The sequence below is a fragment of the Neoarius graeffei genome, chromosome 3, assembly GCF_027579695.1.
Source record: "Neoarius graeffei isolate fNeoGra1 chromosome 3, fNeoGra1.pri, whole genome shotgun sequence".
Taxonomy (NCBI): domain Eukaryota; kingdom Metazoa; phylum Chordata; class Actinopteri; order Siluriformes; family Ariidae; genus Neoarius; species Neoarius graeffei.
Genome location: NC_083571.1, coordinates 116,130,304 through 116,144,762, shown reverse-complemented (window position 1 = coordinate 116,144,762; position 14,459 = coordinate 116,130,304). Strand labels below are relative to the sequence as shown.

At 41.6% G+C, this 14,459-nt stretch overlaps 1 protein-coding gene across 2 annotated transcripts in view; it reads right to left on the bottom strand.

Moving 5' to 3' along the window:
* Positions 1 to 288: 288 nt before the first annotated feature.
* The window catches only part of acbd3 (acyl-Coenzyme A binding domain containing 3), a 35,455-nt gene continuing 21,284 nt past the window's right edge, over positions 289 to 14,459 (bottom strand). The window contains exons 5-8 of one of the 2 annotated variants that reach the window (XM_060917956.1): positions 11,639 to 11,813; positions 6,885 to 7,071; positions 6,389 to 6,673; positions 289 to 3,434 (exon numbers count right to left, since the gene is read on the bottom strand). In XM_060917956.1, coding sequence (XP_060773939.1) covers positions 3,223 to 3,434; positions 6,389 to 6,673; positions 6,885 to 7,071; positions 11,639 to 11,813 — 859 coding nt within the window. In that variant the 3' untranslated portion in view covers positions 289 to 3,222. The remainder of the gene's footprint in view (positions 3,435 to 6,388; positions 6,674 to 6,884; positions 7,072 to 11,638; positions 11,814 to 14,459) is intronic. The other variant, XM_060917957.1, reaches the window with a different exon arrangement.

Sequence of the window (14,459 nt, the reverse complement as noted above, 5' to 3'; positions counted from 1 at the left end):
ATATACAGTACGATTTTAGGAAATAACTACAACCATAGTTATGCAAAGATGTGTTATTTACCAACTGGGAGGTCCGTATCGTGAAATACCGTGACCGAGGTCTTGAAGGCCGATGTCACGGTATTTCACCATACGGACCTTAAGCTAGAAAATAATATTTTTTTTCTTTACCAAATTCTAACAGAAAACGAGAGCGCCCGAAAGGGAAAGCCACGCCGAGCTGCCATTTTGAATCCTCATTCACGGCTGTAATGCAAATTGCTTCCTCCTCGGTATACAAGTGCACTTCCATGGCAGGAAAACAACTACATTTTGCCACCTATGCTCGAGTCTCTGAACACTTCACACTCAATGCTACTTGCTGTGATATTGCTCGGGTTCGATGCTAAATGGATTTCATCGGCTTTGTACTTGTACTCTGCTCCGTGAGAGGGGGAAGAGAGAGGAAAAAAAAAAAACCCACACACACCAATCTAATCCACATACATTATTCAAAAATGTTAATCTACTATAGAAATAATGATGGCATAGCCACAAGAAATGGTTGTATCCATGAGTAAATCTTTGTAAATATGATTTGTGCTTTAAAAAAAAAAACCACCCTGCAACACACGGATGGCATCCAAAAGCAAGAACACACCAAATGTATTAGTCACAGTCAGAAAGGTACAGATGAACTTGGGTTTAATTAAGATTAAATATAACTCTCAGGGAAAGTCATCCCTAAACTCAATCATGTCAAAATCAATGCAAAAAAAACCCCTCAAGTTACTTCATTTGTTCACGGTATGAAACTTACATTAATTTTCACTTTGCAAATGGGAGAAAAAAAAAAAAAAAAGTACAATATGATATTTACCACATTTCCATCACAAGTCCTTAGTCCAAGATCAAGCCCCTCGGTTACATTCCACTTTACAAAAGGCCTGACTTGGCATTATTCACACACATGGAGGGGAATTACGGAAAAACGAAAACATCTGTACACATTTCACTGTTAACTGTAATGACCGTAAAACTGAGCTGCTGCTGCTTGCGGGGGGAGTCAGGCTCTCGTCATCACTGCTCTGGACAGCACTGCGCACAGGGAGGATATAAATATACTCAAAGTTTGTGAGACAGTAAACCACTTTGGGGGAACCAAAACATTTCAACTCTACTTGTTTTAGTAATGCCATCGAAGAACCAGCGATGAATATTTTAGTGTGTTTATCCCAAGTGAAATGTTCTGATGATAACGAAGCCTTTAATGGTCGAGTTCACAGCAGTGCTCGCTGGAAAAGCTCCGCAAAACTGCCAGCAACCAGTAAAAAGCAGAAAAAAAAACAAACCAAAAAAAAAAAAAAAAAAACCAGTCAACACGCTCACAGATTCAGCTTTTGGTAATTAGTCTGGCAGCAACTCGAATAGGACGATTTGGGGGGGGGGGGGGGGGGGGGGGGGGGGCACACAAAGATGGTTATTTTATAATCAAGATGAGCAGTCCATGTAACATACAAGATCATGAATTGACTAATATTTTTCGTTTTAACGTGGCTGTCTAGAACTACGCGTGTAAAACTGTAACAGCGACAGACCAAAAATGCCAAGACGACTTCGAACAGTCAGTTATACCTACAGTGATAGAAGTCAGCGCTTTCAGAACCCGAACAAACAAACGAGAGATGAGAGGAGCTGCTCAGCTCGTTCAGAAGCAGAAGTCAGAGAGAAACATTGGGAGGGGAGTTATATGTATAATATAACAGACATCAAGGACCCTAATCTACTAGGTGGATTAATAAATATTCATTAAAATGCTTTTACACACAGTCCAATCAAAATCACTTTAGCTAATTTCGGCAAAACAAATCTTTCTTTGCAAGAGTTAATCCTGATATTCATCCTCCTCCTCGTCTTCTCTCAGTCGGGGGGGGGGGGGGGGGGGGAAGAAAAAAAACAAACGAACAAAAAAACCCAAAAAACCCTGGTTTCTTGTCCCAGTAGCCCCTGGTTGCACATGTTGCTGGATTAAACCTGTACTCTATGCCCATACATGAAGCACTATTACAGATGTGGACAGCTGGCGGATCATCTGGTGGTCACCTAAGAGGAAATGCTGTTTTTCTACAACCACCTGGACCAATATTTCGGAAAGGCCAGAATACGTGTTTATACGTTCCACTACAAGCAGCTGCTGTTTCACTTACACTGATGATAAACATTGCTAAAATTGTACATTATTATTATTTAAAATTGGCCTATATGGAGGTATATTAACAGCAAAAAACAACAGGGCGTGATTAAGTTAATAGAAATTAACTTAAAAGGAAATAAACCAAGAGTGAGTGAAGAGGAGGCGTGGCTTCGAGTGAAACACTATTCCTCGAAGTGAACTGTTGCATTACTACTTAGTGACACGCCCGCTTCTACAGAATGCTGTTAATACGCTCAATGTGCAAGCCCTCGCCAGGAAATCAATTCTCTCTGCATGGGAACGTGTTACACGGCAGTTAATTAACTAATAATCTTTTTTTTGCACAGCTACGGTACATTCTGTCCTGGAGTCGAACTTGTACAAGATACAGACTTTTTTATCATCATGTTATATGTTATTTACATTTTCTGCGATGCAGCACGAATATACACCGACATGAAGCAAAAGACACCGACAAGACAAGAAGCTCACTGATGAACAGATGATGGGCTTGCTTTTGAAAAATATCATACAGGCGATGAATATTCAAACGAAAACAGCCATGGGGCCAATTCAGCTTTAATAAACAGGTTCCAGAACGAATTCTGCCACAGAACGGTGAGACATAATAGCACTGGGTCCAGGTTTAAAAAAACAAAAACAAAGGGGGGGGGGGGGGGGGGGGGGGGGCTGGAAAGCAGCATTAATTAATTATTCCCCACGCAAAACGTCCCTATTTTCTAGTCATACTTCCTACACCCTATATCTGAACATATCGAGTAAATCTCACTGAACAGCTCTCTGTGGCCGAAGCACCTCTTTGGATGACGTTAGAACATGGAGGCTGAGGAAGAAAAAAAGAGAAGGAGAAAAAAAAAAAACCCAAATCACACTCTGAACAGAAGACAATACCATGAACAAGCACAGAATCCTAGAGCACGCCTTTCAGAGTGCAAAACGGAGGCGGCACGGATACATCAGAGGCCAATCCTTGAACAGCATGAGACGCACCACACACACACTCTTGCTCCACAGTCTTGACCCCAGGCTTATCTGGTGTAGTAGACTCTGTAATAGACACTTTTCGACCTCCAGAGTGAGTACGAGTTGTCAAATTTGAGTAGGTAGATGCCACGGCCGGGGTACTGGTGACTCCCTGCGTACACCTCCTCATGGCAGTCCCGCCGGTACACCGGCACGATCTCATCCACCTGAGGCTTCCCTGCCTCCTTCTTGGCCTTTTCTTCTTCGCTCTGAGGCTCTAAACAGAGAAAAAAAAACACGAAAACCTGTTTAACATTTCTTCTGATGTAAATCCATACAAAACAGTGAAAGGAAATCTAATCTGCTACATTAGGTAGATCAGATCAGATCATCACAACTTCTTGTTCCGGTCATCGAAGATCCGAGTCTAGTGAACGACATACTGCAGTGACTCTGACTTCAGGAAGCCAGAGTGTAAACAATGAGCATGCGACCAATAAAATCCCCCTCCCTTTCCTTATAATCGTACAGCGACCTTGGGTATTGAGAAAGGTTCTATAAAAATTTAACTTTTTATCATTACTACTACAACACAATGACCAAATGGGCACCGAACTTCTGACCAACCGGCCTGGCGTGGTGGTGGTGTAATTATCCGTATGAATCAAACAATGGCGCAATCTAAGCTGATGAATTTTTTTAGACAGAGCTTCTTCAAGCACTGAAGATGATTTAAAGTGCATATCCTGGACCAATTTCATGTTTTTTTTAAATATGAAAGTCTGTCCCTTTACACACTCATCCAGAAGGGTAATTTTGCACAAGGCCATTTGTCTACAGCAGAAAAAATAAAATAACAAAACACGTCTGGAAAAATCCCAAGGGAGTCTGGAGCCAGATTCGTGACGTCACCTGCGGAAGCGCCAGCAGGCTGCGAGAGCTTTGCACGGTTTCAGTGCACAGCCTGTGTAGACCAAGTTTAGCAGTGAGCGATTTTGCATTGAAATATGGAATTGTCGCCTGAGCGCAATCTTACTTCACCTTTGGATAAAGAATATAATGTGACGGCAGAATTATTTTTTACCCTGGCAACAGTCAACTTGTGAATTGCAGATTTTCTTGGTCTTTTTCTCGGCTCGGCTTCCGGGTGCCTCGCACGAAGCGCTCCCATTTCTCTCTCATTGTCCGGTCTTTTGGGAAACGATGAGTACTAATCCCATCATGATTGGTGTTGCTACACCCTCCGACGATACATCTGTTAACCATTTTAATAATTACGTGATCACGTTGAAGAAATTTGCAGGTCGTTTTCTCAAACAAACCAGCGCTGACGTAGGATTCAGAAGGAGGCGTCCCGCACGCGACGTCACGAAAATCAATGTTTGCCGGGAAATCCAAATGCCAAGTTTTTTCAGAGGCGGACCAATTCGCCTCAAATGGCTTGATTTCAACTGAATTCATCTGGTATTGCGCAAGGTAAAAAAAATTGCAGAGAATACAGAATGTGACACATATTTGACCAAAGTTTAATATAAAAAATAGGAGAATTACATTGATCTTGCTCCTGAATTCACCTGCGAGATGCACTTTAAGGGCTGAAACAGCCACGGGGAGGCACACTCAGAGCCCCGACTGTCCCCGAGCACATCGGAGAGTGTCAGTAATACAGGGGTCAGGTTTTTTAAATAAATAAATAAATAAATAAATAAATAAAAAGAAAAAAAAAATGCTGTCAGTTGGCAAGCGACTGAAGGGAGCTATGTTTTGAGTCGACGTGGCAAACAAATGATAAATGCTGCGTCGTCCTGTGTCTAAATCGACAGGAAATGCAAATTCCTTCACTGTTGGTGGTTCCAAAGATTCTTCGTGACTCTGTTCAATTGTAAATCAAGTTTTGTGTTGAAGGCTAAAGGGAGTCCGAATACCTCTTTTGAATAATTCCATGCTAAAACAATCTTAAGTTCAAACTAAAGAGGTTTATTTTAGCTCGATGGTGCACAGGGAACCCAAAATCAGCCCTCTCATCAGGTTTGTCATATACGAGTCCTTAAAATTAGGGCACGAGTCAGACTCATGACTCAGCTTGAACACTGATGACTTGGACTCGTGCTTTTACTGCATTCGGACTCGTAAATTGGAGACAAGGACTCTTTTTTCATTTATTTTCTGTAACATGCCGTAATTTGGCATATTTATATCGACAATAAATTTTATACTAATTTTGTGCAAGAGTGTCACACCTGCGCACCTTGGCGCGTGCATCAGATAGACAGAGTCCAAATGGACTCTCGCGCGTGTGCCGTAAACGACTCGCACCTGCACAGGATAAACATGCAGTCAGTGCGCCGATATAAAAACTGTGAAAACACACTTACTTTGCGAAGTATTGAGTTGCATTGCTGATACATTACTGAGCCTTATTTCCTTGTTTGGTTTCCTGATTTCCTGTTTCTCGTCTTTGATCCTGCCGAGTCTACGATAGCCTGTTTGTGCCTCGCTCGACCTATCGCCTGTTTCACCGTTTTATGATTTTGCCTGCCATTCTGGATTGTTTGTCTTCGCTTGTATTAATAAACACACCTTCTGCACTTCCATCCGTCTCCCAACCGTCTCTGACAGAATACTTCACACTCCCTGATAAAGAGAAGCACATTCACCTGTTCATACGCCATGTTCAGGAACAAACTAACGGTAATGGCGCTGAAACAGACACCGTCACATGGTGCGGGTGGAGACTTTTCTCGGACTCGACTCGGATCAATAGCAGAGGTGACTCAATTTTTTTTTTTTTTTAAATGACTGACTTGAACACTGGGGACTCGAGACTAGAATCTGACTCAAGGTTTAGTGACTCAACAACACTGTCTCTTATTAGAGGCTGAAGTAGAGCCTAAATTTTAGAGGTAACGGAGAGGCCGAGCTGCGTCTCTACAAATCTCTGAATTGTGCCAGTTTGGTTGGTATAAACCTGTATTAAATCCACGCTGATAAGTTGTGAACGAAAACGTGAAGGATACTCCTTTGAGTTGATTTTTCAGAACCCAGGGAGAACCCTGTAGACCTCATTACTACCTTTCATACCAGACCATCTCTTCAGGAACCAAATCCTTGGTACAAGTTTTTTTTTTTTTTTGCTCTAAAATGTGATCAAAGCTTAAATCATCGTAGGTAAACTCATCAGTAGTAATAACAGCACACGCTGTGTGGATATGAAACCAGTTTCTTCCTCACCGTCCTCATCCTCATCTTCGTCACTGGACTCGCTAACATGTACGCTGACTGAGGCGTTGGTAGAATCAGTCCACTCGAAGAAGACACCAAACCCAATGTCATAGTGATCCGTGGCAAATTCCCAGAAGAGGTAGGAGCCCTCCTCGTGGGTGGGGACCCGGACCGTGACCACTTCCCCTCGGCCTACTGTGATCACTGAGTCCACGTCCTGGCGAATCTTCTCCTTAAAGTCTTTGATCTGCGGCCGCGTCCACATAGAGGGGGCTGCGATCACTGGGGGAGAGTCTGGTGAGGCAGGATGTGAGAAAAACAAACACTGAATATCTTTTAAACGAAAAAAAAAAAAAAAGCTTGATTCTAGTGAGCAAGGGAAAGTGAGTAAAAGAAAGTGGAGGACAATCTGTTCAAAATTTGCATAATAAATGTGTTGTAATATGCGAATGCATCGAAAGGCAAAATAATTCCTGACTCAGGTTCTCTCTCGAAGCGCTCCCACCTGTCGGGCCGTTCTCAGTGGCCTCCTCTGCAGGCTCCAGCTCTGGCTCTCGATCGACGCTGTCAGTAGACGACTCTGCCTGGCCGTTCACCGTGGGAGCTTCCTCACCCACAGGGGACGCTGACGTCTCGCTGGCGTCTAATTTGGACAGGACTATAGCGTCCTCCTGCTGCTTCTGCAGAGCTGCCTAAAGGGGGGAAAAGAAAAAAAAAACAGAAGACAGGTGTTAAAGGTCCAGTTACACTACCGTTCAAAAGTTTGGGGTCACTTTGAAATGTCCTTATTTTTGAAAGAAAAGCACTGTTCTTTTCAATGAAGATCACTTTAAACTAATCAGAAATCCACTCTATACATTGCTAATGTGGTAAATGACTATTCTAGCTGCAAATGTCTGGTTTTTGGTGCAATATCTCCATAGGTGTATAGAGGCCCATTTCCAGCAACTCTCACTCCAGTGTTCTAATGGTACAATGTGTTTGCTCATTGCCTCAGAAGGCTAATGGATGATTAGAAAACCCTTGTACAATCATGTTAGCACAGCTGAAAACAGTTGAGCTCTTTAGAGAAGCTATAAAACTGACCTTCCTTTGAGCAGATTGAGTTTCTGGAGCATCACATTCGTGGGGTCGATTAAATGCTCAAAATGGCCAGAAAAATGTCTTGACTAGATTTTCTATTCATTTTACAACTTATGGTGGTAAATAAAAAAAAGTGTGACTTTTCATAGAAAACACAAAATTGTCTGGGTGACCCCAAACTTTTGAACGGTAGTGTATAAATTACACCACTCTTCAATCTTCTCTGCATCGGGCCAGTGTAGCTGCAGCTTTTCATCCCAGCCAAACCTGATGAGCGGAAACAGTTGAGGCCCCTAATGTGCAGCCACATCAGCTCTTTGTAGACTAGCATTGTCCTCCTCAGAGCACTTCTGCGTGTCAGAGCCGACATGCTTTCATTTCATGCCGACACGCTATTTTTAAAAAATTTTTTTTGCTCTGACCGGTTCGCTGTCATGATGCACTCAGGCAGACCGGAAACACCCCCGGGAAATCCCCAATCACAAGAAACACCCTCAATCACTTTGCTGCTGCACTGGTACCATGACACTTCAGTGCACAGTGAGATCGTGGTTTATGGTGTGTGTGTGTGGTGGGTATACAGCTCCACGTTTCAATCATGCCAAAAAGAGGCGCGAATGGTGTTCAGCGCACCATAGAGTCATATTTTCAACAGCTAAATGACAGAAGAGCCAGCAAGAGAAGAGGAAAGAAACAAAGCCGAAACTGAAGCTTGAAGTATTAATTAGGCCTAAGTATAAAGGCACTACTCAAGATTGTGACATTTGTGCAGTAAATGCAGTCTGCAGGGGGTGGTAGTATTATTATTATTATTATTATTAACTGCAACAGAACTCCTTTAAACTTTTGGTTAGTGGTGTTCTGGCAGTGGTTCAGGGAATAAAACAGCTTTATTATATACACTACATTGTTGTCAGATGACCATTTATTGCTCATGTGAACCCCACGCTGCAAACCACAGCATCACAGACCTCACCTTGTTGTAGCCACCTGTTCAACCATGTTAACAGTAAAAAGTACCACCATAAAATGCTCCTAAGAAGAAGGGAGAAGAAAAGAAAAGGGGGGGGAAATAAAAAATATCACCAGATGCCACCAAACAAGCCCCCTTTATTCAAAATTTTCTGCGGCCACCCAAAAAAGTTAAAGGAGAACTGAAAGCAATTAAAAAAAAAATAAATAAAAATAATTCTATTGCTCTCATTTTATTAAATATAGGAACGTATTTTTGATTGCTATTTTGTCGCTGCTATAGCAAGTTGAGTATGTGAAATATGCTCTGTAATATATCACTCCATATGTCAAAGCAACGGCCGTAAACGAGATTCGTTGAGACCTGTGCGAGACATCGTAGAACGGAAGTAAAACGTACAGCGGAAAATCAAAGCGACCGACATCTGCCGTCGTCAAAAGACGCGCGCGCCCTCTTTCGAATGCTGACGTAATCAAGCCGGAAGTTTTGTTTGTTTTGATAGCAAATCAGGAAAGTTTGAAAAAAGTCGGCAGTAATCGTCATTTAAACTCGTTTTTGTGCAATACTTCATTTGGAAAACAGTTTTCAAAATGGCGGCGCTGACACCTGGCTGACACGTCACGTTTCAAAGTCTCGCACAAGTCTCGTGAAGATCGCGCGGATAAGCGACGCCTGCCGTGGACCAAACGAACTCAATTCAACACGGCTAAAAACCGAATAGGCTGATAAGTATAATATTTAATTGCAATTAGTTGCAAATACAAGTCACGATATAAGATTCCTAAAACCGAAAACGTAATTGAATAACACGTTAATTAAGAAATAAAGCGAGTTTAAAAATGACTTCGGTTCTCCTTTAAGGCTTTATTTTAACCCTGGGGAGAAGACTGGATACGGTTGAAGTCACTTTCGGAGACAAATAAATTTACAATTTAACCTACTGTATAAAATGCTATTAAAGCATTCCATAATTACCGTATTTTCTGGACTATAGAGCGCACCTGTATATAAGCCGCATCCGCTCTATTTTTTAAAAAAAATTAAAAAAAAAGATATACAAGCCGCACCGGGCTATAAGCCGCAGATATCTATGTTGAAAAATTAGATATTTACTGCATGTACAGAACGATTTTGTACTGTAAATGTACATGTATGTACCTGAACAGATTCTTTCCGAACAGTGCCTTTTAACACGGCAGCAACTTTGCTGATTAAAACGGAACAGAACCAAGAGAAAATAACCGGTATTTATTTACCTTCATTTCTCCTGTGTTTGAAACCACAAGTCACTTTAATCATCTTCGCTGGATTTGAAAATAATTACCAGTTAGTAATTTGTCGTGCGTGTTCTATCTGCTAAAGATCTGCTAATTCTTCTTTGCCTTGATTTTTCGTCTATCTTATTTTTGATTCTACTTCCGGTTAGAGCGCCCCTAGCGGTGGAAGAAAAATCCACAGAATAGCCGCACCTTTGTATAAGCCGCATGGTTCAAAACCTAGGAAAAAAGTAGCGGCTTATAGTCCAGAAAATACGGTACTTATGATAATTTATGGCTATTTAATGTAATGTTCAGTGTCGTATAATAGGATTCAGTTTGGTGTAAACTGTCCCGCTGGAATTAAGAGTGTTAGGAGCTGGAGGCCACACCTCCTTCAGAGGGGCCGACACACAAATTAGGATGGGTCTCATTTACTGGGACCAACAGACAAAAGGAAAAAATTATATATATATATATATATATATATATATATATATATATATATATATATATATATATATAATAAAAATATAAAATACATTTTTTTCTCTGGGGGGGGGTTGGGAAGACAACAACAAAACACCAGTCAAATGTTTGGACACACCTACTCAATTGTCATTTTGTTATGGTTTTTTTTTTGGTCATGTTCACTTTCGCTCGTCTTTCGGTAGTGCCGTTACTCTGTAAGGCGTCCTTGGGTTGGTGAAACCTGCTGTACAAATTAAACTTCTTGTTGATGTTGTACTGACAAACAGGAGAGCTGAACCACTTTGTCTAAACCCTTACATATCAATTCCCCATGTTCATTCACAGGAGGGGAGGGGATCGAGTGCTATTTAAATGCGTCTTTAAAAAAAAAAGCCGTCACAAATCCTTTTTAGAGCTTTTTAAATCCTTAATGAGCCACACACCACAGCCCTGTGGATTTAACACATTAACATTTCCATAGTAACAGCTCATTAACAGGAACTTGTATGTCAGACACTCACATAATCCAAGAGTAATAGGATTTAAAATGTTTATATTCAACAAAGAAATATAATAATTGACGTTGACATTTTCTGTGAGGAGATGATTAGCAAATAGCTGCGGGACAAGAGGAATAAAACACAGACATGATTACTGGTTATTTTTCAGTAACTGCCTCTCACACACACAACTGAGGCTACGTTTACATTAGACCGTATCTGTCTCGTTTTCTTCGCGGATGCACTGTCCGTTTACATTAAACCGCCTGGAAACGGGAATCCGCCAGCGTCCACGTATTCAATCCAGATCGTGTCTGGTCCGGTGCTGTGTAAACATTGAGGATACGCGGATACGCTGTGCTGAGCTCTAGCTGGCGTCTCATTGGACAACGTCACTGTGACATCCACCTTCCTGATTCGCTGGCGTTGGTCATGTGACGCGACTGCTGAAAAACGGCGCGGACTTCCGCCTTGTATCACCTTTCATTAAAGAGTATAAAAGTATGAAAATACTGCAAATACTGATGCAAATACTGCCCATTGTGTAGTTATGATTGTCTTTAGGCTTGCCATCCTTCCACTTGCGAGTGGTAAGTGATATGCGCTGGGATCACACACACAGCGGCTCAGTCCCGAATCACTGATCGTTCACTTCACTCGCGTGCTCTGTGAGCTGTGCAAGGCCGGAGTGCGCACCCTCCAGAGGGCACTCGCTGTTCAGGGCGGAGTGATTTGGAGCGCAGGATGCCTGCGGAGCCGAGCGTATCCGTGTATTGGTGTTGCTGTGTGCATGCAAATCATGTATTGGTGTTGCTGTGTGCACACTAATCGTTTTAAAAACGTTAATCTGATGATCCGCTGATACGGTCTAATGTAAACATGGGCTGAGTCATTGATTATTTTCCTCCAACAGCGTGCCATGTCGTGTTTTGTTCCTTACAGGCCTATTACAGAGACTCTCAGGGAGGTATCGAACCTGCTGCTGCGCCAGCTGCACCTGGTAGAGCTGCTGCATGTACTGCTGGTAATGCTGCTCCTGCAGCTGCCTGATGAGAATGAGCTGCTGTTCGGGGCTGTCCGGGTACTGCTGCGCCGCGTACTGCTGGAACTGCACAGCTGTCTGCGCGTTTAACGCAGCCATGATCTGCTGTCTGCAAGAACCAGAACACATTAAACTGTAAGCGTAAAAGCTTTGTGAGGCAATACTGCTGCAGTCTTAGACTGTTACATGATTCTTACAAGGATATTTAGCATCACTATTAAATCACTACGAGCAAAAACAGGCAACTTTTCATTTCCTGTTCAAGTCCACAACACAGAGGTGCGATTCTCCACAGAGTTTCAAGCAGGCATCATGAATAATTTTTTTTTTTTAACTCGCACAAATAGTTGTATTCCTGGTTCCTGCATCATATCATTAGAAGTTTTTTTTTTTTTTTTTTAATCTACACCACAAATACCCCACTCTAATGCACCCTGAACTGCATCCAGCTGCTATTTCTACCTCCACTGTTATGTAAATTGCAACTGAGCCTCCCATTCCTGCTTAAAGTGCATATCACGGGTAAATTCAGGAGCAAGATCGATGCAATTCTCCTATTTTATATTAAACTTGTCAAATATCGGTCACATTCTGCACAATTTTTTTCCCTTGCGCAATACCAGAAACATTCAGTTGAAATCAAGCCATTTGAGGCGAATTGGTCCGCCTCTGAAAAAACTTGGCGTTTGGATTTCCCGGCAAACATTGATTTTCGTGACATCGCGTGCGGGACGCCTCCCTCTGAATCCTACGTCAGTGCTGGTTTGTTTATGAGAAAACGACCTGGTGGTTTTCTGCAAATTTCTTCAACATTATCGATAATTATTAAAATGGTTAACAGATGTATCGTCGGAGGGTGTAGCAACACCAATCTTGATGGGATTAGTACTCATCGTTTTCCAAAAGACCAGACAAACAGAGAAATGGGAGCGCTTGGTCTACACAGGCTGTGCACTGAAACTGTGCAAAGCTCGTGCAGCCTGCTGGCGCTTCCGCAGGTGACGTCACGAACCTGGCTCCAGACTCCCTTGGGATTTTTCCAGATGCGTTTTGTTATTTTATTTTTTTCTGCTGTAGACAGATGGCCTTGTGCAAAATTACCCTTCTGGATGAGTGTGTAAAGGGACATACTTTCATATTAAAAAAATATATATATATTGGTCCAGAATATACACTTTAAATCTCCTATATGAGGATGGTAACCGTGTTGGGGTTGTCGGAGATGTGCGTACTGAATCCATCGTGACCAAACACCAAAAAGAATTCCTAATCCATGTAAACATTTTGGGTCTTCCTGCAAAATAAACTTGGCTCCTCTTCTTGGGGAGTTTAGAACAGTTCCAGTTGGTGTCCACTTTTTTATTATTGCCTTAACAATAGAAATGGACATTTTCAGGCAAGTCGCTTTTTTTTTTTTTTTAAAAGAACTATTCCTTGACTGATGGTCAACACACTTCTCCCCCATTTGGTTTGTGTTCTCTTATCTTTCCCATGCTGATGGATGACCAACCCTGTGTCCGAAACTACTCACTCGCTTACTCCCTACGCACTATCTAGGGCAGTGTTTCTTAACTGGTGGGTCGCGGAGGGGTCCTGGGTGGGTCGCGGAGCTGTGGTGTAAAAAAAAATGCTAATTCATTGATTCTCTAAAAAAAAAAAGTGCAACTTTTTTCTGCGACAATTTGCAACTCTTATTTTGATAGACGATTCCAGCTCCGTGTCATTTGTTGCCATACACGCAGAATGTTTATGCGACATAACATGCGTGCTAGTCATTTGAGTGGTGAACAACATGTTGAAACAACGGTACGACCCCGAATATTTGAAATATGGATTTAGTTGTGTTGAGGACAAAATGGTACAGAAACCCATCTGTGTGGTATGTGGTGAGACACTTGCACATGAGAGCATGAAGCCGTTGTTTTGCCTATGTTTATTGATCAGACATACAGCATATAATGGCCATGCAGATGCAAACACAGGTATTATTATAATAATAATAATAATAATAATAAGTTATTATTACATATTATGGTTATATTTTGAGAATTACATTAAATTGACTTGAACGCTAAAAAAAATTGGGTCGCGACCTAATGACCATGGAAAATTGTGGGTCCCAAGACTGTTCCAGTTAAGAACCACTGATCTAGGGAATTACTATATAGTGAGCTCATTGGTAAAATGGGGGGAAAAAAAAAAAAAAACCCACACTTTTGGACACGACTCCGCTGCGCCATTATTTACATCATTACTGTCACAATTAAAACGTGCCAGATCAGACAGCGGGTGGTTTTCAAAATAATAAATAAATGCAAGTGATAAATCCATATTATAGTGAGCGTATTTCCTACATTAATAAATACAAAAGTACTTTGTGTCTGTTGCATCTTTCAGTTCTTTTAAATCGAGGCTGAATACTTTTCTTCTTCGCCGCTGCCTTTTATTAAATCAAAATTGATTCTTTTGATTAATTCCTCACTCTGCACTCTTCTTGTATTATATCTTATTCTATTTTAGCTTTTTTCTATTCTCTTACTATTTTTAATTGTACTGGAATGTCTGTTTATAATGGTGTTTCTTCCTCCGTCCGTTCACCCCAACACTTTTTTCCCCCCCTTTCAGCGCAACCACAATGCATGATGGGATATATTGCTTGGTTAGTGCCTATCAGTTGTACACTACTTTTCACAATGCATCGTGGGATACTATTACATCACTATACAGGGTGTAATAATCCTCACAGCACTACAAA